General features: G+C 43.8%; 1 protein-coding gene across 2 annotated transcripts; it reads right to left on the bottom strand.

Moving 5' to 3' along the window:
- Nucleotides 1–828: 828 nt before the first annotated feature.
- zgc:113337 (uncharacterized protein LOC503741 homolog) lies at nucleotides 829–26,668 on the bottom strand. Of its 2 annotated transcripts, XM_059499669.1 has the most exons (9): nucleotides 26,577–26,668; nucleotides 19,341–19,506; nucleotides 18,395–18,507; nucleotides 18,213–18,288; nucleotides 17,818–18,138; nucleotides 16,244–16,573; nucleotides 13,399–13,683; nucleotides 2,735–2,836; nucleotides 829–2,154 (listed from the first exon to the last, which is right to left on the bottom strand). In XM_059499669.1, exons 4-9 carry the CDS (start codon nucleotides 18,280–18,282, stop codon nucleotides 2,096–2,098), a joined length of 1,167 nt encoding a protein of 388 aa, XP_059355652.1. In that variant the 5' UTR covers nucleotides 18,283–18,288; nucleotides 18,395–18,507; nucleotides 19,341–19,506; nucleotides 26,577–26,668; the 3' UTR covers nucleotides 829–2,095. The 2 variants fall into 2 exon arrangements, with proteins under 2 accessions (XP_059355652.1, XP_059355651.1); XM_059499668.1 differs by lacking the exon at nucleotides 26,577–26,668 and having other exon boundaries at nucleotides 19,341–19,558.
- Nucleotides 26,669–26,912: the final 244 nt, after the last annotated feature.

Raw genomic sequence — 26,912 nt, 5'->3', positions numbered from 1 at the left:
CAATGCTGACTAAAGTCGTAGTTTTTGCTATTTTTGGACCAAAATGTATTTTCGATGCTTCAACAAATTCTAACTGACCCTCTGAATGTCACATGGACTACTTTGATGATGTTTTTCTTACCTTTCTGGACATGGACAGTAGACACACAGCTTCAATGAAGGGACTGAGAGCCCTCGGACTAAATCTAAAATATCTTAAACTGTGTTCTGAAGATAAACGGAAGTCTTACAGGTTTGGAATGACAGAAGGATAAGTCATTAATGACATAATCTTGATTTTTGGGTGAACTAACCCTTTAACACTTAGGCATTCAGAGAGTTTTATGTGAAGCAAGGACATAAAATAAGTTTCCCTTACAGTAAATTTAAGTAATCCCACATTTATCAAGAATACTGAAAACTAAATACTAAATAAAAGAACTGCATGTACTGGACTTCATTTTTTTTCTTTCTTGTCTTTGCCAGCAAATTTGCATCACATTAAATCGGTTCTGCATGTGATGAAGTGCTAGGTTTGCAAAATATTTTAAAAATGAATTCTGTGACATCTATTAATTTTTCTTTGCCCTTAACAATTCAGTAAAAAAGCAGCAATAAACCATTGCAACAGGGATCCTCATATCTGGCCCACGAGATCCACTTTCCTGCTAAGTTTAGCTCTAACCCTAATCAAACACACCTGAGCATCCTAATCAATGTCTTCAGGATAATTAGAAAAGCACATGTAGGTGAGTTTGATCAAGGTTGAAGCTAAACTCTGCAGTGCATTGGCCCTCCAGGACAAGATTTGAGAAACCCTGCATTGGAATAAACTTCTACATGACAAAGTGACGTTGTGACATTTAATTGAACAGAATTTGACATATTTCATAATAGATTCAATAATGAAAGAAAAAATGTGCAGAAATGCACAATATATTTGTATACAAGTCAATATCATTTACAATTTCCAACTCGAAGCACAACGTTATTTCATACTTTACTGAATAGAAAGAACGAATTCATTCAAGTGTGGCCTATGCTCTCACTTCCTCATATGTTGAATCGTTTAACATGCATATGAAATCTTTGACTTTTTATCAGTTGTCACTGGATTGGACATGTGCATCAATACAAAGAACAAAGCAACATGATTTCCCAGTATTGAAAGCAGCTCATCCATAGTATCTATCAGCATTTATTTCCACACCAGACTGCAGATAATGCATTTCCACTGATATAGTGAACGCACTGACAAGCAGGTCAAGACCTCTTTTCCCACCATTGCTCTGGGACAGAAGAGCTTAAACTAAATTGTTCTAGTTAGTCTCCATACCTCTAGTTGTCTAATTCTAGTCTACTGTGAAAAACAACTGTATAGTGCTCAGTCTACCACGCTAGACTTCCATCCACCTTAATAATGAAGGGAGAAAGCAAAATCAAGATTATAAATTATAAAGGAATATATTTGATCACCATAAGTATCATAAATCCAAAAACATATGATAGAATGCTTTCTTTGCTTCAATAGATTTTACTTATTCACAATGATTATTAAATAATGAAGTTTTCTTGCACTTTCTTTGAGTGAACAGCTAGGTTTATTTTTATTTTATGTTTTTCATAGAATTCAAGAAGTTAAGAATTTTTAGATGTTTCATTGTCCTTTTATATTTAGGGCTTTGAATAGGTATTAAAACATACAAAGGCTAAGTTTTATCTCCCCTCTGTAACAAGATAAAATGCCTTCTGCGACCTCTATATTAGTGATGAATTTACAAATTCTTCCAAATGTAGCATCTTTCTTCATGCAAAGAAGACATGTCACTGGTTTCTTTGGCTGGAAAAGCAGGGAACACAATGACAGGAGATTTTAATCTTCAGCATATCTGTATTGTAAAGAGAACTGAAGTTTGTCATCTGTGTCAATCAAAACTATTGAGACCGAGCACAGATCTAACTGTAACATCAAGTATTTAAACATACACACAACAAATAAAAACTTGAATGGTTTCTCATATCAGTAGGTCAGGTCTGGAGAATGTGTGTTGAAAGAAGTACAGGTCATCAGAGTTAAGCAGAAATAGGTCACAGGAAGAGGCTCAGGTGCCTACATTTAACCGTCTGTCTCTCTCTCTGCTCGGCTTCTTCTCTGAACCTGATGCTCTTCAGGATCTGCTCATGAAGAACAACACAAACATACACAAAATATCAGGATTCATTTATTGCAGATCATGCACACATATATGATACAATGACACTTTTTCTGTAATTATGTATTGAGTGGCTTTAAGTAAAGCTAAAGAAAACATAATTTTCTTCTAAATAAGCAATTTTGTTTTAAAATGACAACATTAAAGAGGTAGTTCGGTTGCAGTGCATGATGAAAGTCATAGAAAAGGAAAATATATCACAAAAAAAAAACCTTTAAATATCACTAATGATTTTTTTAATAGGCCACTTAAGAACAGTGAAGCTGCTTATTTACTTGGAGATATATTTATATATAACAGTCTTTGAGAACAAGGTTTTTAATTATGATGCTTTCAAAACTGTACTTCCTTTTTAGAGCACAGATTGGAAAATTAAATGAACTGTGTGAATGTTTCAAGATTTCAAACGTTGCGTGGTGAGGTGGTTATCTTAATGGTGACAGGAATTTGTATCCCTTTAAATATTAGTATATTACTTTGTGTGATCTTGGCTGTTCTGGATTGTTCTTGTTAATCTTTTGGATTGCTTTCTAATTACTCACCATCTTTACGGAGGACACACTTCCACAAACAGAAACAGAGGCAGAGGACTAGAAGAAATGCTACAGTAGTCACAGAGATCAGGATAGCGAGCGCAGTGCCAACTGGTGAGAGAAACAAAGTAAACCATAGAGTGCAACACTCATTTTAGAGCATTTGTTACCTTTTCACTTTGGACCACTTCTGAAACTTTTATCATTGGATGTTTATTAAACTTTGGGCACTATTGATGTTATGGGTCTGATTTTTATTTTTTTCTTCATGTTAGTGTGAAGTGACATTCAGCTAAGTATGGTGACCCATACTCAGAATTCGTGCTATGCATTTAACCCATTCGAAGTGCACACACACACAGCAGTGAATACACACACACACTGTGAACACACTCCCGGAGCAGTGGGCAGCCATTTATGTTGCAGCGCCTGGGGAACAGTTGGGGATTTGGTGCCTTGCTCAAGGGCACCTCAGTCGTGGTATTGCAGGCCCGAGACTCGAACCCACAATGTTAGGGTTAGGAGTCAAACTCTAACCACTAGGCCACGACTTCCCATATACGGAGGTGTTGGGGTCATATAAATAATTGAATCATATTTGCACCATGCTTGCATCATTTATTTTCGACATTTTTTGAACACCATATAATTTTTATTCACTTTGATTTCAGGTTTTTTGTTTTTTTTTACAGAATTCTAAAGAAAATGCACTATATTGTGCATAGTTTCCATTAAATTATGTCAAATTGTAAAAGTATTCAAATATAATTTACTAGATTTGTGTATTTAGGATACATTGCATGCTAACTGTGAATTTAGTCTAAGCTAGACAAATCTGCCTGTTCTAAATTCCCTATGTGTGTTTATAGTGGAAGGACTATTATTATGAATGTGTGCCGATAGTTTATGTGAGTTCCGCTATTCCGGTTTCACTTTCATTTTCAATAGCTGATTGCTCCGCCATTTTCATCAGGTGTTAATGTGCGTGATTGAATGTAAGTTTATTTAATCATTCCTGATTATAGGTCAGCTATGTTTATTTCGTTGTTGGGTTTAAATATTCAGCTTGTGTAATCGAACCTTGCATTGTTTATAATGTTGTTATATTTAAGATATACCGTGATTCAAATATGTATGCTCACTACCGTTAATCCTCTCATGTTGATTAATGTATACTGTGACAGTAGCAAGTTGTTAGTTCCATTACATGTCTGTAATTCACATTTAGCAGATGTAAACTGATGTTGTTTATTCTGTTTATTTCAGAAAGACCACATTTAACACTTTGTGGCCACAATTTGTACAATATCCAGTCTGATTGGAGTCATGTTGTGCCATCTGCTGTGAACCCTAAAATACTTCAGATAAAGAGTTGAACAGTGCTCTGTCTCCTGTCACACTTCTTACCGGAGTCCCGTGGTGGATTAGCATCAACACCCCTACCGATCTATTAGTCCCGTTCATTTTGGTCCTTCGAGCCGGATGCTATATTCACTTCGGTGATATGGAGCAACAGAGCCTGCTTCATTCCCCTGATAAGACACACGGTGTTCGCACACAGGCGAGAGCACGTCAGCTTTCCACACGTCTGCAAGCTTGTAGCCTTGTAGCCTTGCCGAAGTCTCTCATACCAGACCCTGTTCTTCACGAAAGTTCATACCACCTACCAAGGATGGATTCCCCAGGAGCGCAGTTCGACCTCAGTGGACAGGCCGAGCCAGTCTCTACTGTGGAGCAGTTGCCCATTGGTGATCTATCGCTGGTGCAGTATGGAGAAGTTTCCGCTATGAGTCATCAGTTGGATGTTGAGAGATCAGTCAGTTATCTTAGCTCTTCAGTAGCTCCTCCAGGGTATCACAGCCCATCCGAGTGTGATTCATTCAGCAGTGGTGCTGCATCACCCACGTTCCAGGTAGATGTACAAGCCCAAACTATTTCACCACCTGTAGTCAGACCGAAGGCTACTGCAGTCTCATCTGTCCCGCTTCCGCATTTAGGCCAGTCATTTCAAGCTCAGACAGCCCACATTGATATTTCTCAGCAGTCAGTTTTGTGGCACATAACACAAGGCACCCTTCCTGCTGCATATGGTACACATGTAATGCCACAGCAGGGGGCTCTGTTCAGCACAGCAGATTCTACATGTCAGCTTACCTCATCACTGCCACATACTGTTACCTCAGTGAAGCTGCCTTTGACCACTGCAACGTATAGCCCTTTAGTGCCCCCTGTATATCAGTTACAGGCTCACATGCCGAGCCAAGCCACACGGCAGTCGTTTGCTGTCTCTGACCCGTATCGCCCTCCTCTACAGACCGTTGGGTATTACCCTGCTCAGCCTCCCGTTCACACTTCTGTGCAGCCTGGGTATCCCCCTTCAGTGGTTCGCCAGCCACCACCTCCTTTTCCGGTTTACCAGCCTCTGCCAGTTACACCCGAGCTACAACCAGTTCCCATTCCAGCCTTGCCTAAGCTTGTGAACGATAGTGAGAGGGAGTTCACAGACCTGAAGATGGCCTTGGATAATCTTCTCAATCCTCATACCGAGCTTACAGAGCACTATAAATACAGGGTACTGATGGAGCAGTTGGTTCTTGAGGAAGCTAGGTTGATTGCACAAGCATGCCGGCATCATCCTGCGCCCTATAAGGCAGCTATGATAGCATTGCAACGACAGTATGGCCAGCCTCATCAACTGGCACAGAGCGAGATCGCAGCTCTGCTGAACTCACCTGATATTAGAGTTGGGGATGCAAAGGCCTTTCAGAGTTTTGCACTCAATGTTGACTTGCTAGTTGGTATGCTGATGTCACTCGAGGGGCCACAGGGACGAGAGCTCTCTTGTACAGGACATGTCGATAGATTACTCAGTAAGTTGCCCAAACACTACCGAGACAGCTTTATAGAGCATTTACAATTGCGAGGCCGATTGCACACTGACAGCCTCAATCCATATAACCTGCATGACCTTGCTGACTGGTTGAAGGTAAAGGCGGAAGCACAGCGTTTATCTACCAAGATGGTGCAGCGCTACCAGACAGAGAGAGTACAGGTCTCACGTAAGGACCGCCAGTCTGTACCCAAGCCCCAGACTCGATCCACTGCAGTCTATCATGGAAGTGAACAGCCCATGGAAGCTAGCACAGGGCAGTCTGTCCATACCAATGCTGCTAATTCTCAGTCATCGGCCAGGACACTGAAGCGTTTGTGTCTGTTCTGTAAGAGTCAGGATCATTACCTGTCACAGTGTAGCAAAATCACTGAGTGCTCACCTGATCAGATTCTGAAGTGGATAATGGATGGGAAAAGATGCTGGAAATGTGGGCGCACAAGTCATAAATGGGAGGAATGTACTTTGAAGAAGCCCTGCAGGGACTGTGGTAATATACATCTCGGAGTGCTGCATTCCATTGCCCAGGTTGGTCCTAACAGTGTGCTGCTGACAACCTCTCATGAGCGTGCATATCTTACTTCTCCTAGTTTGACGGGCGTGTGTACTTGAAAGTAGTTCCAGTGCTTCTGTGGAGAGGCAAGAGGTCTATTTCAACTTACGCTATCTTGGACGGTGGGGCTCAGCGGAGTATCATCCTTCCTGCAGCAGTCCAGCAGCTTGGTATTGAGGGAAGAGAGGAGGTTATGGCCCTTCGCACCATCCGACATGACATCACAGAATTGAAGGGGCAGTCAATTGACTTGCTGCTTTCCACACAGTCAAGGCCAGAGGAGAAGCACAGCCTTACAGGTATCTTCACCGCGCCTCTCCTCACACTTACCGAGCAAACCTACCCCATCAAGAGGCTCCAGCGATGTTATCACCATCTCAGAGGGATCCCCATTCCATCTTTCGCTAGGGTCCAACCCTTAATTTTAATTGGGTCTGATTATCCTACATTGATTACCCCAAAGGAGCCCATCAGATTGGGACCAGCGGGCGGACCAGTTGCTGTACGCACGCAGCTCGGTTGGGTCCTCCAGGGACCAGATGGATTGTTCCCACATCAGATACCTTCATCTCAGTGTTTGTTCACTTCTCTTACACCACTCCGAGATCCTGTCTATCAGCATGTTGAACGGCTCTGGCAGCTCGATGTCCTTCCATCTCGCAGCGAAAAAGTGATAACTCGGTCTAAACAGGATCAGATGGCTGCAGACATGTTGGAGACCAGGACGCGACGAGTAGAAGTTGATGGAGTCTGGCGCTACGCTACTCCACTACTTCGCGCGCCAAACGCTCCACCGCTGAAGGGGACTATGGAATCCGTTTTGTCCAGCCTCAGGAACACTGAGAAACACCTGAGTAGAGACCCTGAGAGGGCTAAGGTGTACGAAGCTGAAATACAGAAGCTCCTTGACTCAGGGTATGTTGTCAGGGTACCATCAGAAGGCCAGCAGGTAGACGAGGAGTCGTGGTTCATACCACACCACCTTGTGCAGCATAACGGCAAATACAGGTTGGTCTTCAATTGTTCCTTTGCCTACCAAGGTATGTCTCTTAACCAGCAGTTGCTTCCAGGTCCTACCCTTGGTGCCTCACTGCTAGGAGTACTTATGCGGTTCTGGCAGTACGCAGTCGCCATCAGTGGGGATATACGTGGTATGTTCCACCAAGTGAGATTCCTGCCAGAGGATAGACCCCTTCTGAGGTTTATTTGGAGGAACATGCGCAGAAAGGACCCGTCGGACATCTATGAATGGCAAGTCTTGCCTTTCGGGACGACCTGCAGCCCCTGCTGCGGCACCTTCGCGCTGCAGATGCACGTTCGCTGCCAGCAGTTCGGGAATGAGGAAGTGTTGCAGTCCATAGAGCAGAGCTTCTACGTGAACAACTGCCTACAGAGCCTTCCCACTGCCAAGGAAGCCAAGATGAGGCCTCTCTTAGCCTCTGGGGGCTTTGAAATCAGACAGTGGGCCACTAATATCCCTTCTGTTGTCCAGCACCTCCCATCTAAGGCTCGTTCAGAGAGCATTGAATTGTGGTTACGGCAAAATCATTCAGACCCATTGGAGCCGGCTCTTGGCTTGATGTGTCACTGCCTAGAAGACAGCCTGGGTTACAGGCATCGTACACTAGCAGAGGATCATCCGACCATGAGGTATATTTATAAGGTCTTGGCAACGCAATATGACCCTCTAGGATTCTCCATTCCTTTCACCACCCGAGCCAAGGTTCTCGTTCAGAGACTCTGGACCAAACCGAGGGATTGGGATGATCCGAATCTTCCTGCAGACCTGCTGGAAAAGTGGAACGTGTGGGAGAAGGAGCTGCCTGATCTCTGTAAGCTCAAGCTTCCAAGGTGCTATCTTCCTGCCGACTTTGATGTGGAGAAATCAAAATTAAGCCTTCATGTGTTTGGCGATGCATCTGAGGTTGCTTATGGGTCGGTGGCTTATCTCCGTGCAGAGCAGTACGGTAAGATCCACAACACCTTTGTCATGGCTCGCTCTAAGGTAGCCCCCAAGCGTCAACTGTCGATGCCACGTCTCGAGCTGTGTGCAGCATTGACTAGCGCTCAGCTTGCACAGTTTCTCAAACAGGAGCTAACCATTGCCATAGAGACAGTGACATTATGGACTGACTCGATTACAGTGAGACTCCTGCCAGAGGATAGACCCCTTCTGAGGTTTATTTGGAGGAACATGCGCAGAAAGGACCCGTCGGACATCTATGAATGGCAAGTCTTGGCTTTCGGGACGACCTGCAGCCCCTGCTGCGGCACCTTTGCGCTGCAGATGCACGTTCGCTGCCAGCAGTTCGGGAATGAGGAAGTGTTGCAGTCCATAGAGCAGAGCTTCTACGTGGACAACTGCCTACAGAGCCTTCCCACTGCCAAGGAAGCCAAGATGAGGCCTCTCTTAGCCTCTGGGGGCTTTGAAATCAGACAGTGGGCCACTAATATCCCTTCTGTTGTCCAGCACCTCCCATCTAAGGCTCGTTCAGAGAGCATTGAATTGTGGTTACGGCAAAATCATTCAGACCCATTGGAGCCGGCTCTTGGCTTGATGTGTCACTGCCTAGAAGACAGCCTGGGTTACAGGCATCGTACACTAGCAGAGGATCATCCGACCATGAGGTATATTTATAAGGTCTTGGCAACGCAATATGACCCTCTAGGATTCTCCATTCCTTTCACCACCCGAGCCAAGGTTCTCGTTCAGAGACTCTGGACCAAACCGAGGGATTGGGATGATCCGAATCTTCCTGCAGACCTGCTGGAAAAGTGGAACGTGTGGGAGAAGGAGCTGCCTGATCTCTGTAAGCTCAAGCTTCCAAGGTGCTATCTTCCTGCCGACTTTGATGTGGAGAAATCAAAATTAAGCCTTCATGTGTTTGGCGACGCATCTGAGGTTGCTTATGGGTCGGTGGCTTATCTCCGTGCAGAGCAGTACGGTAAGATCCACAACACCTTTGTCATTGCTCGCTCTAAGGTAGCCCCCAAGCGTCAACTGTCGATGCCACGTCTCGAGCTGTGTGCAGCATTGACTAGCGCTCAGCTTGCACAGTTTCTCAAACAGGAGCTAACCATTGCCATAGAGACAGTGACATTATGGACTGACTCGATTACAGTGCTCACCTGGATCCAGTCTGAGTCCTGTAGATACAAGGTGTTCATCGGGACAAGGGTGGCAGAAATACAAGAGTTGACTGAGCTCCACTCTTGGCGATACGTTGACTCCTCGAATAACCCGGCGGACGATATTACCAGAGGGAGGATGCTCAAGGAGCTGGCGAACTCTGACATGTGGAGTCGAGGCCCAAGATTCCTCCGTGAACCACCCAGACCGTTGGCCAGTCAAGCCCCTTGTAGAGGTCAGAGAGGATACCTCAGAAACAAGGAAAGCCGTATTCTGTGGATTAGTCACAAACGATCGAAATCCAGACATGCTTGATGCATCTCAGTATACTTCTTGGAGTGCCTTAGTCAACGCGACCTACCGGTCCCTCCATGGGGCGGCCGCCCAAGATACTAGTAAAGCATCCTTAGAATATAGACGTGCAGAAGCTCTCAACTTGAGTCAATGTCAGGATGAATCCTTCCCAGAGGAATTCAAGGCTTTAAAATCAGGGAACCAGGTGCCCACAGCCAGCCGTCTGAACACGCTTGCACCCGAGTTCGACCCTGAGTTCTGTCTAATTCGTGTGGGAGGTAGGCTACAGCGATTGGATGGCTTCAGCAAAACCGAGATACACCCAGTGGTTCTAGATCCCCATCATCAGGTGACAAAACTCATCGTTAAGGACTTTGATGAGCGTCTACTCCATCCAGGACCTGATAGGGTCTTCGCAGAGCTACATCGCCTTTCTGGATCCTAAGGGGCAGGCAAGCCATCAAACGACACCAGAGAGAGTGCGTAGAGTGTCAGAAGTGGAGAGCTAAACCGACTCTACCTATTATGGCTGACTTACCCTCAGCTCGCCTACGATTGTACCAACCCCCCTTCTTCTCTACTGGAGTCGACTGCTTCGGGCCATTCATGGTTAAGATTGGCCGTCGGACGGAGAAGCGATGGGGCGTCATCTTCAAGTGCCTGACAACCAGATGCATTCACCTTGACCTGCTTAGCAGCATCGACACTGATGCATTCTTACTGGCATTAAGGCGCTTCATAGCACGTAGAGGAACCCCATCTGAGATCATATCAGATCAGGGAACTAACTTCCGGGGAGCCGAGACCGAACTAAGAGAAGCTTTCAAGGAGATGGAGCCCAGACCGCAGGAGCAGCTGGCTAGCTATCAGATAACTTTTAGGATGAATCCTCCCGCCGCACCCCACTTCAGAGGTGCATGGGAAAGGGAGATCCGATCTATAAAGTCTGCACTACGAGTAGTCATCGGGAGTCAGTCTGTGCCTGAAGATGTCCTTCAGACTGTACTGATTGAAGTAGAGGGTATCCTGAACAGCAAGCCCTTGGGATACATTTCATCCGATGTGGCAGACTTGGATCCAATTACCCCAAATATGCTTCTCATGGGGCGGCGAGACGCCTCGCTTCCCCAGGTGGTCTACACCCCTGAGCCCTTGTCCAAGCGTCGTTGGCGTCATTCCCAGACTATCATCGATCATTTCTGGTCTTACTTTACACGACACTTCCTACCGGGTCTCCAGACTCGCCAGAAATGGCAGAGGGTAACTCAAGATCTAGCTGAGAACACGGTGGTCATGATAATCAACCCGCAGCTTCCCAGAGCCCAATGGCCAATTGGTCGGGTTGTCAAACTGATACCCAGTGCTGATGGACACGTTAGGTCAGCTCAAGTACAGGTCCATGATCGCATATACCTACGACCTGTGGCCAAACTTGTCAGACTTCCGGCACTTCCGGACGGAGGTGAAGCGGACTCCAATGACTAGGGAATTTATCATTAGACATATTAGCTATGCTAATCTGGGGGCGGCTGTTCTAAATTCCGTATGTGTGTTTATAGTGGAAGGACTATTATTATGAATGTGTGCCGCTAGTTTATGTGAGTTCCGCTATTCCGGTTTCACTTTCATTTTCAATAGCTGATTGCTCCGCCATTTTCATCAGGTGTTAATGTGCGTGATTGAATGTAAGTTTATTTAATCATTCCTGATTATAGGTCAGCTATGTTTATTTCGTTGTTGGGTTTAAATATTCAGCTTGTGTAATCGAACCTTGCATTGTTTATAATGTTGTTATATTTAAGATATACCGTGATTCAAATATGTATGCTCACTACCGTTAATCCTCTCATGTTGATTAATGTATACTGTGACAGTAGCAAGTTGTTAGTTCCATTACATGTCTGTAATTCACATTTAGCAGATGTAAACTGATGTTGTTTATTCTGTTTATTTCAGAAAGACCACATTTAACACTTTGTGGCCATAATTTGTACAATATCCAGTCTGATTGGAGTCATGTTGTGCCATCTGCTGTGAACCCTAAAATACTTCAGATAAAGAGTTGAACAGTGCTCTGTCTCCTGTCACACTTCTTACCGGAGTCCCGTGGTGGATTAGCATCAACACCCCTACCGATCTATTAGTCCCGTTCACTGCCAGTTTATTCAAAAAACATTGATGATTTTGAGATGGTGGAAAATGACTCCATTCTCCATGATTCATGCTTGTACACCAGACAAATAAACTCGCCTGTGTAGAAAGTGTGAAAAGTTAACCCTCCAACTGGGTTTATTTTCTAAGATTCACTGGGCCAAAGTGCATAGTTGAAGAAACACTGTTACTGCTATAACAACTATTTCTCTAGATTCAAATAGAGAACATACAGGGAACATACAGTATGTGCAAGTAACTATACATTATAAACAGAGACAAACAAAAACCAGGGAATGCATTTAATGCATTCAAACACTGCCATGCAATATCAGGCCGCAAACCTCATTGTGATCACAATCTCTCTGCTCCCTTTCCATTCTTTACAGAAAATATATTTGGCTTTAAAGATTAGTTTTCCTGAGCGTCAGTCTGATTTCTGTTAGAGAATGTAGAGATGAAGATAGAGCGAGGGCCAGGAAAAACACTAAATGATGAGCCCCAAATCCTGACATACCAGAAATGTGCTGCATGTCACGCTATAAACCACACTTCATACTGTACATAACACTGAAATTACAACCGTACACGTATTAGACATGTCATGAGAAAAGTATGAGATTCGGTGCCAGGATTTATCCAGATTTCATATTTCACTGTAACTTGGTTTGGTTTTACCAAGCATCGCAATGATAATTACTGTATGACATATAATATCACACCAAGGACAAGATTTTGTACATTTTGTTAAATCATTATAATTGTCTCCCTTTGGTCCACTTGTAATGTTATTATTAAAGGGCTTCGTGAAACACAACCATATTTCAATTTGTCTGATAATTAAGATGACACTTGTTCCACTGCTCCGAGAGTGTTCACAGTGTGTATGTTCACTGCTGTGTGTGTGCACTTTGGATGGGTTAAACACAGAGCACGGATTCTGAGTATGAGTCACCATACTTGGCTGTGTCACGTCACATCACGTCATGTCACTTTTTTTTCCTATCTGTGCCTTTAAGACTCTCTTTAATTGACCTCATCATTTCTTATTCTGGCGTCATAAAAATAAAAATAGTTTTAAATTAGTGTTGGGGAAAGTTACTTCTAAAAGTAATACTAATTGCAATACATAGTTAATTTCTATGGAAAGGTACACATTACATTGCTTTAGTGTTACTTTTTATAACATGGACTTGGCTTGCTTATTTATTTATTTTTTATAACAAAAAAGTCAAAAGGTACTTTTTACAACTATAAAGGTATATTCACAGAAAAAGTAAAATTAATAAGCATTAGAATGAAGGAGGTACCTCTGCACCTCACAACAAATTTATCTCAAAATAGGGACAGTAGAGGCGTCAGTGAAAAAATGGTTAAGTAACTGATATTTCATTGTAAATTTAAAAGTAATGCGTTACTTTACTAGTCACTTGGAAAAAGTAATCTGATTATATGCATTAGTTGTAACATGTTACCCCCAACACTGTTTAAACCTGCTTTAAAAAAAGCCATTGATTTCACAGGATGGTATTTTCAATGGTATTCACAATGCTCAGTGAACCTATTTACCTCAAACCAATCAAGGAAAAATTACATTATTTTATTCAATATAAACCTTCGTAATCAAAGTGCATAATAAAATAGTTCACACTTACTTTTAGTGTTCATGGAAACAGCAATGGCAGTCTCCAGTCCTTTATGATGAACGAGACATTTGACAGAGACATCCTTCAGGAGTCCAGCCTGGATGGTCAAGGTGCTGATGACCAGAGTCGTCCCGTCACTCTGCTGGACAGAGGTGGTCACAGGTGGACCAATGGTCCGGTTATTCCCCTCCACATTCCACACTATTTCAGCCTGTGGCCGGGCCACGGCAGTACAGTTAGCCTCGATCACTCCCGGAGACGTGGTCTTGTAGCTTACTTGAGGTTTGGGCAGGACTGTAAATGATACAGTATTGAGGTTGTTTGGGTGTGGAACATCTTATTTAGTCAGAAAACACAGTGACATGTGAATGTCCATCAGTGGAGGAAGATGAATTGTCCAGAGTGTCAGGGTCATAGACAATAATTTTGCTATTAAGTATTTGCTATTCTTAATGCTGCTTTGTTTGTTATAGAATGACAAATTTTTTTATTTACATTTTTAGGATTGTCTACCTCAGCATCCTAAAATTGACCATCAATGTTAAAATGATTGAGACCAATCAAATAAAAAAAGGTGGGATTTACTGCTGTCTCCCTCAGCCCCTGATGTTAAAAACATGGCCCTGACAGCATTTACCAGCATTGGTCATTGATTGGAGCCATGCTAACCAGCCAAACTTTGACCTCTTGATCCTAACACATAATCATGCATTGACTCTACTGAATGACATTGTGTTGGCTTGAAAAGCAAGAGTTGGCTTTGTAAATGCCATGCCATCTCTGAGTGTTTGCAGCCCACATATTTTCATCAGTAGTTCAAAGCTACAGAGATGACCATTCAAACCACAGCATTGGCCCAAAAAGAGGTATACACTTGGCATTCCAACAGAGGACAAGCATTTCACATTCTTACAAAACCATGACCCCTACATAACTATTCAAGATTGCTATGAATAACAGATGAGCGAATATGATTAAACATAATGCAGACCTAAAATTTTTGTTTTGGAGCCCACTGACATTCTTGTATGAACAAATTATTCAAAATATTGTGATGCAGGTTTGGAACGACATAATGACAGAATTTTTGAGCCTTTTGAGCTAAACTATCCCTTTGGGTCTCCGTTGGTGGCTGCATCCTAGTTTGGACAAATGCAACAGTACAGAACAACGAGGTACGAAGTGAACATCAATCTGAGAGAGACAAGGCAGGAGAATGAGAGCAGCACAAAGAGAGAAGCACTGTGTTAGTGGAACAGTGACACAGTCATTCACTTTGGCCACAGTCTGAATAAATCATAGATCTCACAGTCTCACCCTCCTACAATCAGTTTCTTTCATATAACTCTCTCTCTCTGTCTGTTGTCCTCATTTTTCTCCAGGCCTGTGTGTGTGTTTATCCTGGCCCTGCCCTCTCTACCACTCTGTGCTACAGTCCTACCAGCTGCATACACTGAACTGGATTTATGTTTCACCCTAAAATCAGCAGTCGCCATAAACAAATATCAACAAGGTCCGTCTTGACCATTAGAGTTATGGACTGTTTTCTGGGATGGATTTTAATGGTCCTTTTAGTTGAACAATTTAAAAAGAACCAAATTCAAGAACAAATTCAAAAGGATATAAATGGATTTACTGTAATAAACATAAATAAGAACACTGAAAAAATATATATTTTCTATTTTTATTAAAAAATATACACACTTTCTCTCTTATTCGTAACATAATAAAGCAAAATGTTTCTTGTCATAAATGATTTACTTTATTTTGATAGTCTACATTGGACATTCTGACACATCACTTTATTTTTTAGTATGTGTACTTATATACTCTGAAAGAAAGTACTGGATAATCCAAGGTAACTACATGGTTTAAGGCTAGGTTTAGGGGTCGGTTCAGGGTTATCAGCTAGTTATTAGCCAGTTATTGTAATCAATTACTATAATAAGTACATAGTGTGTACATGTGTTACTGACATTCCACTAACTTATATAACTGTGATTAAATGTCAACTTACTTTCAACAGAGTATCAGTAGACTGTTAGGTTAGGGTTAGGGTTAGGGTTGGTAGAATAAGTTGATATATATTTGCAAACTTACTTAGAGTCAGTTAAATGTCTGTTGGGGGCCATCAAAATAAAGTGTCAGCAGATATTAAGCAGAGAGTCTACTAATATTCGAATGACTGATGGTCAACATGTAATCGCAAATGTTCTTATGTCTAAAGTGGACCATTGAAATAAATCGTTTTGATTCAGCATATTTTTAATTCAAAACAGCGACATTTGGCAAAGAAGTTGAGTAGTTTGAAACACTGGATACCAGGCAACTGTTGGCTGTGAACCAGTGCCGATCCTAGACTTCTGGGAGCCTGGTTATGAACAAATTAATACAAATAATTTGTCCGTGTTTCACTCCATCTTGAATCGCGTTCATGTAAAAGGTTTTGAGAAACAGTGTCTCTTCAACGACTCGGTATGCTTTCAACACGTTTTTTTTAGTCTTGAGCAAGACTGTACTACATTCATGATTTTACTGATTTTTACGTAGAAAGCACAACAGCGCACCACATTAAAATTTATTATTATTCATGTTTTCATAACCGCTGGCCAAATTCAAAAACTAAACTAAAATTAAATCATCTTTGAGAGCAAGGGGGCCTTTCGAAGGCCCTACGCAGCTTGCGTATTTTGCATATAGGGAGGATCAGCGCTGCTAACAACAAACAGAGCAAGCATCAAGAATATCAAATATTGGCCCTGAATATCATCATCAGCCAACATGACAAATATCAGAAACATCCAGCTTATCAAGATTTCACTGTAACTGTGGACTAAAGCCTTGAGGGACTTACCAAATATAGTGAGGCAGCTTACGGCGCTCTTAGTGCCGTCTGGATACGTGTGGAACTCACAGGTGTAGCAGGCCTCATCTTCAGCTCGGACCGGCCAGAACGTGAGCTGCGTGTCAGACAGGGAAGGGCTCAGGGTCGCGCGGTCCACAAACTCTTCTTCAATCACTGGGTCACTCTGCTTTGCAAAAGATGCAACTTCACGGGATTCTGCTTTATTCACAATCTTCTTCCATAGCACCTGCTTGACTTTCTCCGGCAGACCATACCGACAGCCCAGAGAGGCTTGTTTACCGCCCACTGCAGTCTTATTGCCCTCTGAGATCACCGATGCTGTAAATCAATGAAAATAAGTCACTACTATACTAACAGTAGCATGGTAACTTATGTAACTTATATACATAATTATAAATACATTATATACAGTATATATACACAATGTGTTACTTAATAGCATACTACTATACACTCTTTTAAAATGGGGTTTTGCCATAGAAGAAGAACCTTTCAGTGAACAGATTTTAAAAGAACCATTTTTAACAATCTGGAGAACTTTTTTTCCACTATAAAGAACTATTTGTTAAATATTCTTCATGAAACAACACAAACCAATAAAGAATCTTATTTTTAAGGGTGTATGTCACTAGATGAACTATTTTAATATCTGCCTTCAACAAAAGGAGAAACAGGTTTTGGGAGTGGAGTTAAAAAGAGGTCTCAGTGAGACCAGGATGAGATATGTTCACTGTCAATACATAACAATAGATGCCTAAGGAGCATCCAGAATACAATCCCCACATGATCAATTATGTTTTAAAGAGAGGGAAGGACAGTAGTCTCCACCGCAGCATTCCTAGAAATGACTGGCAGGTGCACAGAAACCATGAGATGTTGAGACCAGCTGGATCTTTGCCTGACCAAGCAGCTTTTTCTTATCTACATTCACATTCTCTTCCAGAATCCACAACACAAGTATGCAACATCCAAAACCACAACTATGCTGATGTGTTTTATTGTTCCCACAGCCTTATCTTATAAGAGCCAAAGAACAGAACCTGATGATACGTGTTGTTATCAGTGTTATCCATTATTATCAGTGTTTCAAAGCATATCTAAAAAAACAAAGTATTCATTAAAGTACGACTTGTCTTTCTAATGCAGGTAGCCTACATTTAGAATATCAAATTAGATAAAGTGCAAGCTCTCAGATTTCATCAAAAATATCTTACTTTGTGTTCTGAAGAATGAAGGTCTTACGGGTTTGGAACGACATGAGGATGAGTAATTAATGACAGAATTGTAATTTTGGGGCGAACTATCCCTTTAAATTTAAGAATGGATACTGGTTCATTCTTGAGTGAGTCAGCATTTTTAAGAAATCAGTCGTGTGACTGATTCAATGACTTACAACCTTTAGTAAACTGCAAAAGGACTCAAAAAACATCACCACCATTAATGCACAGACAACATGGAACAAAAACTTGATAAGCAATTAAAAATTCCCAGTGTTGCTGGAAAGCATGGATGCTCAATGTCAAAATGGAAGTCTCCTCTAAATACATGTTGCCAAAACTGACCTGTGACAGTAAGGCAGGTTTGTCCTTCCCTCGAGCCTTTGGGATAAAGATCAAAGATGCAGGTGTAGCAGCCCTCATCCCTGTAGCTGACCCGTTTGATGGTGATGGCACTGGCATCTCGTGGAGAAGGAGCTAGCTCCACATGCTGCTGTCCGCTCACACTGTCTTTTTCACCAGGCTGGTAAGTGATTAACGTCTGGTTCTGCACATCCAGCCAGCGGATCTGATGAACCGATTCTCCTCTGGCCTTGACAAGTGTACAGCTCAGAATGAAGGGCTGCTCAACCGGGGCCTCCACACGTATCGGAGCTGAAACCCTGCCTTGAGACACAGAAATACTGAAACCAACCGAAACACACTTACACACAGAACAAGAGATTACTACAATCACACACCTTGCAGTCTGGACACCATTACCACAGACACACAGATCTGTAGACATCTTGGCAAGGAGACCACAAACATTTTAGTCTAGTGGAAAGGAAATACAACATTTCAGTAACCATTGCACCAAATTGTAAGATGTAGCTGTAAAATTAAAAGTCCACAGTTTTATCTATCTTTAAGAAGTGTGTACCCTTTATATTGAGAGGGCATTTAACGGTCCAGCTCAGTCTTGTGGGATGAAAATGAAGACAATGATTTCTGTCAGTTAGGGATGTTTCCAACATCTTACTGAAGGGCTGCCATCTGTGTTTACATATTACAGACATTATAGAAAACACACACACACACACACACACATATGTACTGTATATATATATATATATATATATATATATATATATACACACACACTGAAATGCTTAAAATGAGTTTGTAAAGATTATCAATTGTGCTTGTATACAAATTTCTTTACCAGATTTAATTTTTTATTTTAATCTGGATTGAAAAGAAAGCAAAGCAGTCAACAAGTGTCCAGTATCAAACTACATGCAATATAAAACTTCTCCATTTGCATATTTCATAGTTTTGATGACTTCACTATTTTTCCAAATGAATAAAGAATATTTGTGTTCAGATTTAACATCAATAAATGTATAATTACATATTTCAGAGAGCATCAATTATTTGCGTTTGAGCAGTTTAATCCATAACTTCACTACAACAATGTTTAGTTAATTTAAACTAATATATTTTTATTTAAAATTTGATTTATTTGTTTTAAGTGGTCAAATACATTCTACAAGGAATATATATATAGGTAATAAATCTTTGATAAAGAGTATTTTCTGTGTTAAATTTTGTTAAATAACAGCTGATATATTTAAAATATAAGACAATATATTTTTCTGTAATAGCATATGCAAAAATATGATTTAAATACTGAAATAAAATCTAAAGATAGTAAATATTAGACCTAATCATTAATAAACTGACCATTTATCAATACTCAAACAGTAGAAATATCAGTTCATCTGAGAGTGGCAAATGAGATACAAAACGAGTCAAAAGTTAGGATGGAAGTAATCTAAGATGTGCTACAGATAAGTGTAAGTAATTAATAATATATTTTGACATACCTCCATGTGGTGTAGATGCCTCTGCCCTCAGCTGTACATGCACAACACACTATTCAACACACTGAACCAACTGGACTGTAAACGGCCCTTTCTCCACCCATCACTAAATCACTGCATATGCAGAGTCAAGCACACAGTGGCTCCGTCTCACAACTCACTCAGCTGCCTACTTAGACAGCACTGTCAGATATCATATGCCTCTCAGCTCACACACACAAACACACGTTTGTTTTTGTGAAAACTGGGTTCATCCCATAGGCGTAATGGTTTTTATACTGTACAAACTGTATATTCTATGGCCCTACACCAACTCTACACCTAAACCTAACCCTCACAGGAAGCATTTTTACTTTCTCAAAAAAACGTACTCGGTTACTAACGTAACCTCGGTTCTCTCTAGAAGAGGGAACGAGTACTGCATCTTAGCTAAGACGCTACGGGAAAAGTCTCTTTTCACGAAATACTGAAGCAAAAAATTATCCTTAATTTTGTATTTTTGTAAAGCGCATTTGCAGCAGTACACAGCCATAGGCAAGACGGCTCGCTCACTCATTGGCTGTTCTGCGGCAACTGCACAGCCTATTGAGCTTCGCGCCCTTCATGCCACTTCCCACCGAAACGGGTGTGGCCCAACCCTATAAAAGGAGCTCGAAAAGGCTGACTCACCTGATTTATTTCATCGCCGAAGCAAACCAGAGTGAATCGTACGCACGGCAGAGAACGCAGTACTCGTTCCCTCTTCTAGAGAGAACCAAGATTACGTTAGTAACCGAGTACGTTCTCTTACGAGAGCTCTCTCGTACTGCATCTTAGTTAAGACGCTACGGGAACCCCATGTAAGCCCCTGGAAGCATAAGCTAATGCTATGGCGTCAACTACCCATTTGGATAGAGTCTGTCTCGAAACAGCCATTCCCTTGGAACGCCCACTGAACGCAAGACTGGCTCACCGAGAGCACGTGCAAGTCACCCACACGCTTCACTGAAGCGAGAGCCAACAAGAATACTGTCTTGAACGACAGATGCTGGAGGCTAATTGATTGGATAGGCTCAAAAGGGGGACCCTTCATGGCCTCCAAAACCGCCGCGAGGTCCCACATAGGGACTGACGGAGGTCTGGGAGGATTCAGCCTCCTAGCTCCTCTAAGGAAGCGGATGACCAAATCGTTCCTTCCTATTGACTGACCGAGCGCTGTTTCAGAAAACGCTGCGATGGCCGCCACATAAACTTTGAGCGTGGATGGGGCCCTGCCCTTATCCAACAGCTCCTGTAGGAAGGAGAGAACCTCCGTCACCTCACAACTAAGGGGTGAACATCCCCGAGCTGTGCACCAGCTGGAGAACACCGACCACTTCGAGGCATACAGCCTTCGTGTTGATGGAGCTCTAGCCTGAGTGATGGTATTTAGCACTCCCACTGAGAGATCAGCGGGTAACCGTTGAGCGCCCACGCATGGAGGGACCACAACTCCCATGCAGGCAACTCCATGGCCACAACTGGGCCATGAGACCCAGCATCTTCTGACAATGTCTGAGCGAAACGGTCGCGCCGCAGCGGAGAGAACTCGCTGCGCGCTGAATGCCCAACGCGCGCTGTGGTGACAGCCGCGCCGTCATGGAACATGAGTTCAGAGCTATACCCAAAAACAGTATCGTCTGACTGGGGTACAGCGAACTCTTCGTCCAGTTGACACTGAGACCGAGTTTCTCGAGGTGATCGAGTAAAACGGCCCTGTGCTCCACGAGCTCTGCTCGTGATTGAGCCAGAATCAGCCAGTCGTCCAAATAGTTCAGCACTCGCATGCCTCTGAGTCTGAGAGGAGCGAGCGCTGCGTCCATGCACCTCGTAAACGTACAAGGAGCCACGGACAAGCCGAACGGCAGGACTGTAAACTGGTATGCCTGGCCCTCGAAGGCGAATCTCAAATATCGCCTGTGACTTGACGCTATCTGTATTTGAAAATACGCGTCCTTCAGATCTATTGACATGAACCAGTCTCCTCTGCGAATATGCGCGAGGAGCTTCCTGGTCATAAACATTCTGAAACTGCATTTCACCAATGCCTTGTTCAGCTGTTTTAGATCCAGTATGGGCCTGAGACCCCCGTCTTTCTTGGGCACCAGAAAGTATCTGCTGTACAGCCCCCCCTCGCTTTGAGCTCGAGACACAGGCTCTACAGCCCCTTTAAAAAGCGCGGAGGGCGTCGAAAAAACTGTAGCGAGTAGCCTCTCTTTATAATGCCTAGCACCCAATCCGAAACTCCTGGAAGCGCTGACCATGCATCTGCATGAATGGCAAAGATGAATGGATGCGAAGCGCGCTCTGTTGACTGGGCAACGGTGGCGCTTGGGTGCGCTGCACCATGGGCGTTACGCCTGTGGCATTTGAGGCGGGGAGCGCGCTGATCACAGCGGGCAGATCACTCCTCCTCGACCCCGTCCCAGTGCTCAACCGATTGGGGGAGGCCTGAGCAGGTCCCGTGGGACTTGTGATGTCTGCGAGTAACTGTGGGCTGCAAGTGTGCACATTTACCACTTTCGACTTGCTGTCTGCCTGGGCAGAGCGTACGTGCACGGGTTTCGTTTTTTCAACCCGAATTCCGGAAAAGTTGGGACGTTTTTTAAATTTTAATAAAATGAAAACTAAAGGAATTTCAAATCACATGAGCCAATATTTTATTCACAATAGAACATAGATAACGTAGCAAATGTTTAAACTGAGAAATTTTACACTTTTATCCACTTAATTAGCTCATTTAAAATTTAATGCCTGCTACAGGTCTCAAAAAAGTTGGCACGGGGGCAACAAATGGCTAAAAAAGCAAGCAGTTTTGAAAAGATTCAGCTGGGAGAACATCTAGTGATTAATAAAGTTAATTGATATCAGGTCTGTAACATGATTAGCTATAAAAGCTTTGTCTTAGAGAAGCAGAGTCTCTCAGAAGTAAAGATGGGCAGAGGCTGCGTCAAATTGCAAAGGCTTTGCAAATCTCATCATCTACAGTGCATAACATCATCAAAAGATTCAGAGAAACTGGAGAAATCTCTGTGCGTAAGGGACAAGGCCGGAGACCTTTATTGGATGCCCGTGGTCTTCGGGCTCTCAGACGACACTGCATCACTCATCGGCATGATTGTGTCAATGACATTACTAAATGGGCCCAGGAATACTTTCAGAAACCACTGTCGGTAAACACAATCCGCCGTGCCATCAGCAGATGCCAACTAAAGCTCTATCATGCAAAAAGGAAGCCATATGTGAACATGGTCCAGAAGCGCCGTCGTGTCCTGTGGGACAAGGCTCATTTAAAATTGACTATTTCAAAGTGGAATAGTGTTTTATGGTCAGACGAGTCCAAATTTGACATTCTTGTTGGAAATCACGGACGCCGTGTCCTCCGGGCTAAAGAGGAGGGAGACCTTCCAGCATGTTATCAGCGTTCAGTTCAAAAGCCAGCATCTCTGATGGTATGGGGGTGCATAAGTGCATACGGTATGGGCAGCTTGCATGTTTTGGAAGGCTCTGTGAATGCTGAAAGGTATATAAAGGTTTTAGAGCAACATATGCTTCCCTCCAAACAACGTCTATTTCAGGGAAGGCCTTGTTTATTTCAGCAGGACAATGCAAAACCACATACTGCAGCTATAACAACAGCATGGCTTCGTCGTAGAAGAGTCCGGGTGCTAACCTGGCCTGCCTGCAGTCCAGATCTTTCACCTATAGAGAACAATTGGTGCATCATTAAACGAAAAATACGTCAAAGACGACCATGAACTCTTCAGCAGCTGGAAATCTATATAAGGCAAGAATGGGACCAAATTCCAACAGCAAAACTCCAGCAACTCATAGCCTCAATGCCCAGACGTCTTCAAACTGTTTTGAAAAGAAAAGGAGATGCTACACCATGGTAAACATGCCCCGTCCCAACTATTTTGAGACCTGTAGCAGAAATCAAAATTGAAATGAGCTCATTTTGTGCATAAAATTGTAAACTTTCTCAGTTTAAACATTTGCTATGTTATCTATGTTCTATTGTGAATAAAATATTGGCTCATGTGATTTGAAAGTCTTTTAGTTTTCATTTTATTAAAATGTAAAAAACGTCCCAACTTTTCCGGAATTCGGGTTGTACAGAAACCACGCGCCGTGTGTGACATAGTGTATGTGGGCACTGAGGAGTGGGCACGTTTACTATGTGGCGCGCGCGACCGACCTGAGTCGATCTTATGTGCCTGAGCCCTGTGTGCAGGGCTGTGCTTACATGTGGAGATGGGCACTGAGGAGTGGGCATCGTCACTACATTTATAGCACCATCGGCCGTGGCCGGAACACCAGAAATAAAACTCTTTTCGGGAAATATCTGGGTAGCCGTGATAACGGCTTTTGTGTGCAGGCAAGCGGGCACTCATGCAGGCTTGCACGTTGCAGAAGACTCTGAGACAGTCACAATTCTTTGAACTGCAACAGCGGCGCGCTTGGGTGAGAGCTCGGCCGCAGCGGAACGTGTACACCGGCGCTTTCCTAGCAGTGCTAGGATGACTTCGGGGCTTCCGGCTTCACCGCAATCCTCTGCCGCGGCTCCCACGGCGCGGGGCGACGGCTGGAAGAGCGAGAACGGGGTCCCGAGCTGCGTTGCTGACGCTGTCGCGATGAAGCAGCTGGAGGCGGTGGGAGTGACTGAGAGCTTTGTGGGGCCGGTCTAGCGCGGCTCGCCGCAGAACCGGAGCGCTTTGGCAGGAAGTGCTTAAACGCTTGTGACGCTCTCTGATCCTCGACGAATCTCTCGACAAACTCGTTGACAGACGATCCGAAGAGGCCAGCAGGAGTCAGCGGCGCGTCGAGGAACGCAGCGCGCTCAGACTCTGCGATGTCCAAAAGCGTTAGCCACAAATGCCTCTCAGCCACCTTAGCGGAAGCCATAACCCGTCCCATGGCCTGTGCAGCAGACTTAGTAGCGTGGAGGGAGAGATCCGAAGCACTCCTCAGATCCGCGAGACAGATCGCTTCAGGTCCCATCTCATCCAGCTTGCGGAGGAGATCACCCTGGAAAATCTGCAGCGTGGCCATGGTGTGTAGCGCAGACGCAGCCTGCCCAGCAGCAGAGAAGATCCGTGCGAGCAGCGATGACGTCATGCGGCAGGCTTTCGATGGCAACGCCGCTTTCGTTCGCCGTCCAGCAGAGGGCGGGCAAAGGTGCGCTGCTATAGCCTGTTCCACCGGCGGAAGTCACTGGTAGCCTCTGTTTTTAGCATCGTCCAGTGTGGAGAATGCTGGCGAAACAGATAAACGAACTCTCGCCGAGAACGGAGCGTTCCTAGCTTTCGCCACTTCTTCGTGAAGCTCAGGAAGAAAGGGGGCGTGCTTAGAGCTGGGAGAAAGACGCTCGTCCGGGAGAAAGCTACCATCCAGCCGGGAACGAGAGGGAGGCGCTGGTGCAGACCACTCGAGGCCGAGGCTCGCTGCGGCCAGCGTGAGCACTCACATCAGCTCTTTGTCGATATCAGCCCGTCTGCTGGGCCTCTGAGCAGAAGGCGCGAGATCCGCGGAGCTCGCCCAACCCTCACTGCCCGAGGGTAGCAGAGAGCACGTGCCCTCTTCCTCCGACGCGGCCCTGAGATCCACTTCCTCGGAGGACGCGGCAGCAGACAGCGGGCGCTGACCATCGGGAAGCGATGCAGGGGAGGCCGGCGAAGCGGGGAGAACCGGCGAGCTCGGTAGAGCTGGAGGCGGCTCCGGTAAACGCTGGGAGCGGCGCTTTTTATGGCGCTGCGGCGCAGCGGAGGATGCAGGCTTGGAGAAAAATGCCAGGCGAGTCCTCAGAGTCACCATCGGCAGTAGCTCGCAGTGAGGGCAGTCGCAGTCAGCGAGCGCAAGCGCAAACGCTGCATGATCCTCTCCCAGGCAGGAGACACAGATGACGTGACGGTCTCCTTCGCTGAGCGGGGCTCTGCACGAGCCGCACGAGGGCATCTTTAAAAAGATGCAGCTCTTTTGTGAGTGTGCGTCGCAGGGCGATAACACACACAAGGATATAAAAGGATATAAAGGATATAGGCGCCGGAGAGCGCAGCAGGAACGGCAGTGGAAGGCGGCGAAGGCCAGCAGCTTCAGAAGTGGCTCGTCCCGCTGAGATGCCTATCAGACGGCGCTTGCTTCCTTCGTGGTCCAGCGATGCGTGAGCTTCGCTGAAGAGATGAAAAATCAGGTGAGTCAGCCTTTTCGAGCTCCTTTTATAGGGTTGGGCCACACCCACGAAGCGCCCTTATTGGTCTGATGTTGCATCAGCCTGCGCTCGATAGGCTGTGCAGTTGCCGCAGAACAGCCAATGAGCGAGCGAGCCGTCTCGCCTATGGCTGTGTACTGCTGCAAATGCGCTTTACAAAAATACAAAAATTAAGGATAATTTTTTGCTTCAGTATTTTGTGAAAAGAGACTTTTCCTGTAGCGTCTTAGCTAAGACGCAGTACGAGAGAGCTCTCGTAAGAGAACTCATTATGTATGATTTATAAGCGTTTTGAAAAATGGGGACATGGGTTATGTCCTCATAAGTCACACTCTCCTTGTAATACCTGTGTCATACCCATGTCATTATACAGAGTTGTGTCCTGATATGTCACAAAAATATGCCCACACACACACACACACACACACAGAGAGAGAGAGAGAGAACTGACTCAAATGGCAACAATGGCCAATATGAAACTAAAAACTTATCTTATCAAATTATCTGTATATAAAAGTACATTATATTATTAAGATTAAAAAAAGATGGAAAAGAAACCCCCTGTTTTATAGTGTACAATGCTTTATCTTAGCTTGTGCTGCCTTTCACATTTAAGCTTGGCCTAAACCACCATATTCATGTATTAAATAACAAACTTTTCTGCCAGATACATAAATACAAACTTAAGAAGGATTTGTGTAAAGACACTCAGAAACACTCACAATGTTCTCAGTCTGACCTCTAGTGTTCAACATGGGACTCACAAACCTATCCTCATTACATAAATGAACTATAGTGACAAGTATCACAACAAATATCACAAATTTTATCTGATGTCTGAATAATATTTGTTTTAACTATATATAGCCTAACTATATATATAATGGTGTTATATAATAATAAATAATGTCAAGAAATAAGAAGCATCTGTAAAATACTGTACAATTATGATAGGATTTACTAGTTAATTTACCACACCTTCATAAATTAAAAACAAAGGTAACCATACTGACCCCTATTCTTCTTAAGTGATGTAAGTGAGATTAAAATTAGAAAGCATGAGCCAAATTTGCTGCATAGTGGAAGCCTTGACCACAACACACCACAAATGTCACAAACGTTTGAGGCTCATCTATCACTCACCTTAGAGGGAAACAAGTTGACATTTAACCTGCATACTTTTAGTACTCACATATTTTTACGCACATACTGGTTAGAAAGAGGTCAGTAAACCACTGTTGCTACAGCAACTTTTTAGCTATAGATAGATCACCACAGAGCCACTTCTGCAAGCTGGTGGACAGATTAGAGACTTTTTTAAGACCCCTACGCTTGCTCTTGTGACAGTG

This window comes from Carassius carassius, chromosome 19, assembly GCF_963082965.1.
Source record: "Carassius carassius chromosome 19, fCarCar2.1, whole genome shotgun sequence".
In the NCBI taxonomy this organism is placed as follows: Eukaryota; Metazoa; Chordata; class Actinopteri; order Cypriniformes; family Cyprinidae; genus Carassius; species Carassius carassius.
Note: the sequence above shows the minus strand (reverse complement) of the source record. Positions and strands in the feature narration are given on the sequence as shown.

What these genes read in the sequence shown, in the direction of transcription:
- zgc:113337 (XM_059499669.1), bottom strand. Translation starts at nt 18,282, where the DNA reads ATGTTTGTGGTCTCCTTGCCAAGATGTCTACAGATCTGTGTGTCTGTG. An exon ending in AAGCTGCCTCACTATATTTG is followed by an intron (nt 13,684 to 16,243) that starts GTAAGTCCCTCA and finishes TATCATTTACAG; the next exon opens with TCCTGCCCAAACCTCAAGTA. An exon ending in GTGTGTCCTCCGTAAAGATG is followed by an intron (nt 2,155 to 2,734) that starts GTGAGTAATTAG and finishes CTTCATGAGCAG; the next exon opens with ATCCTGAAGAGCATCAGGTT.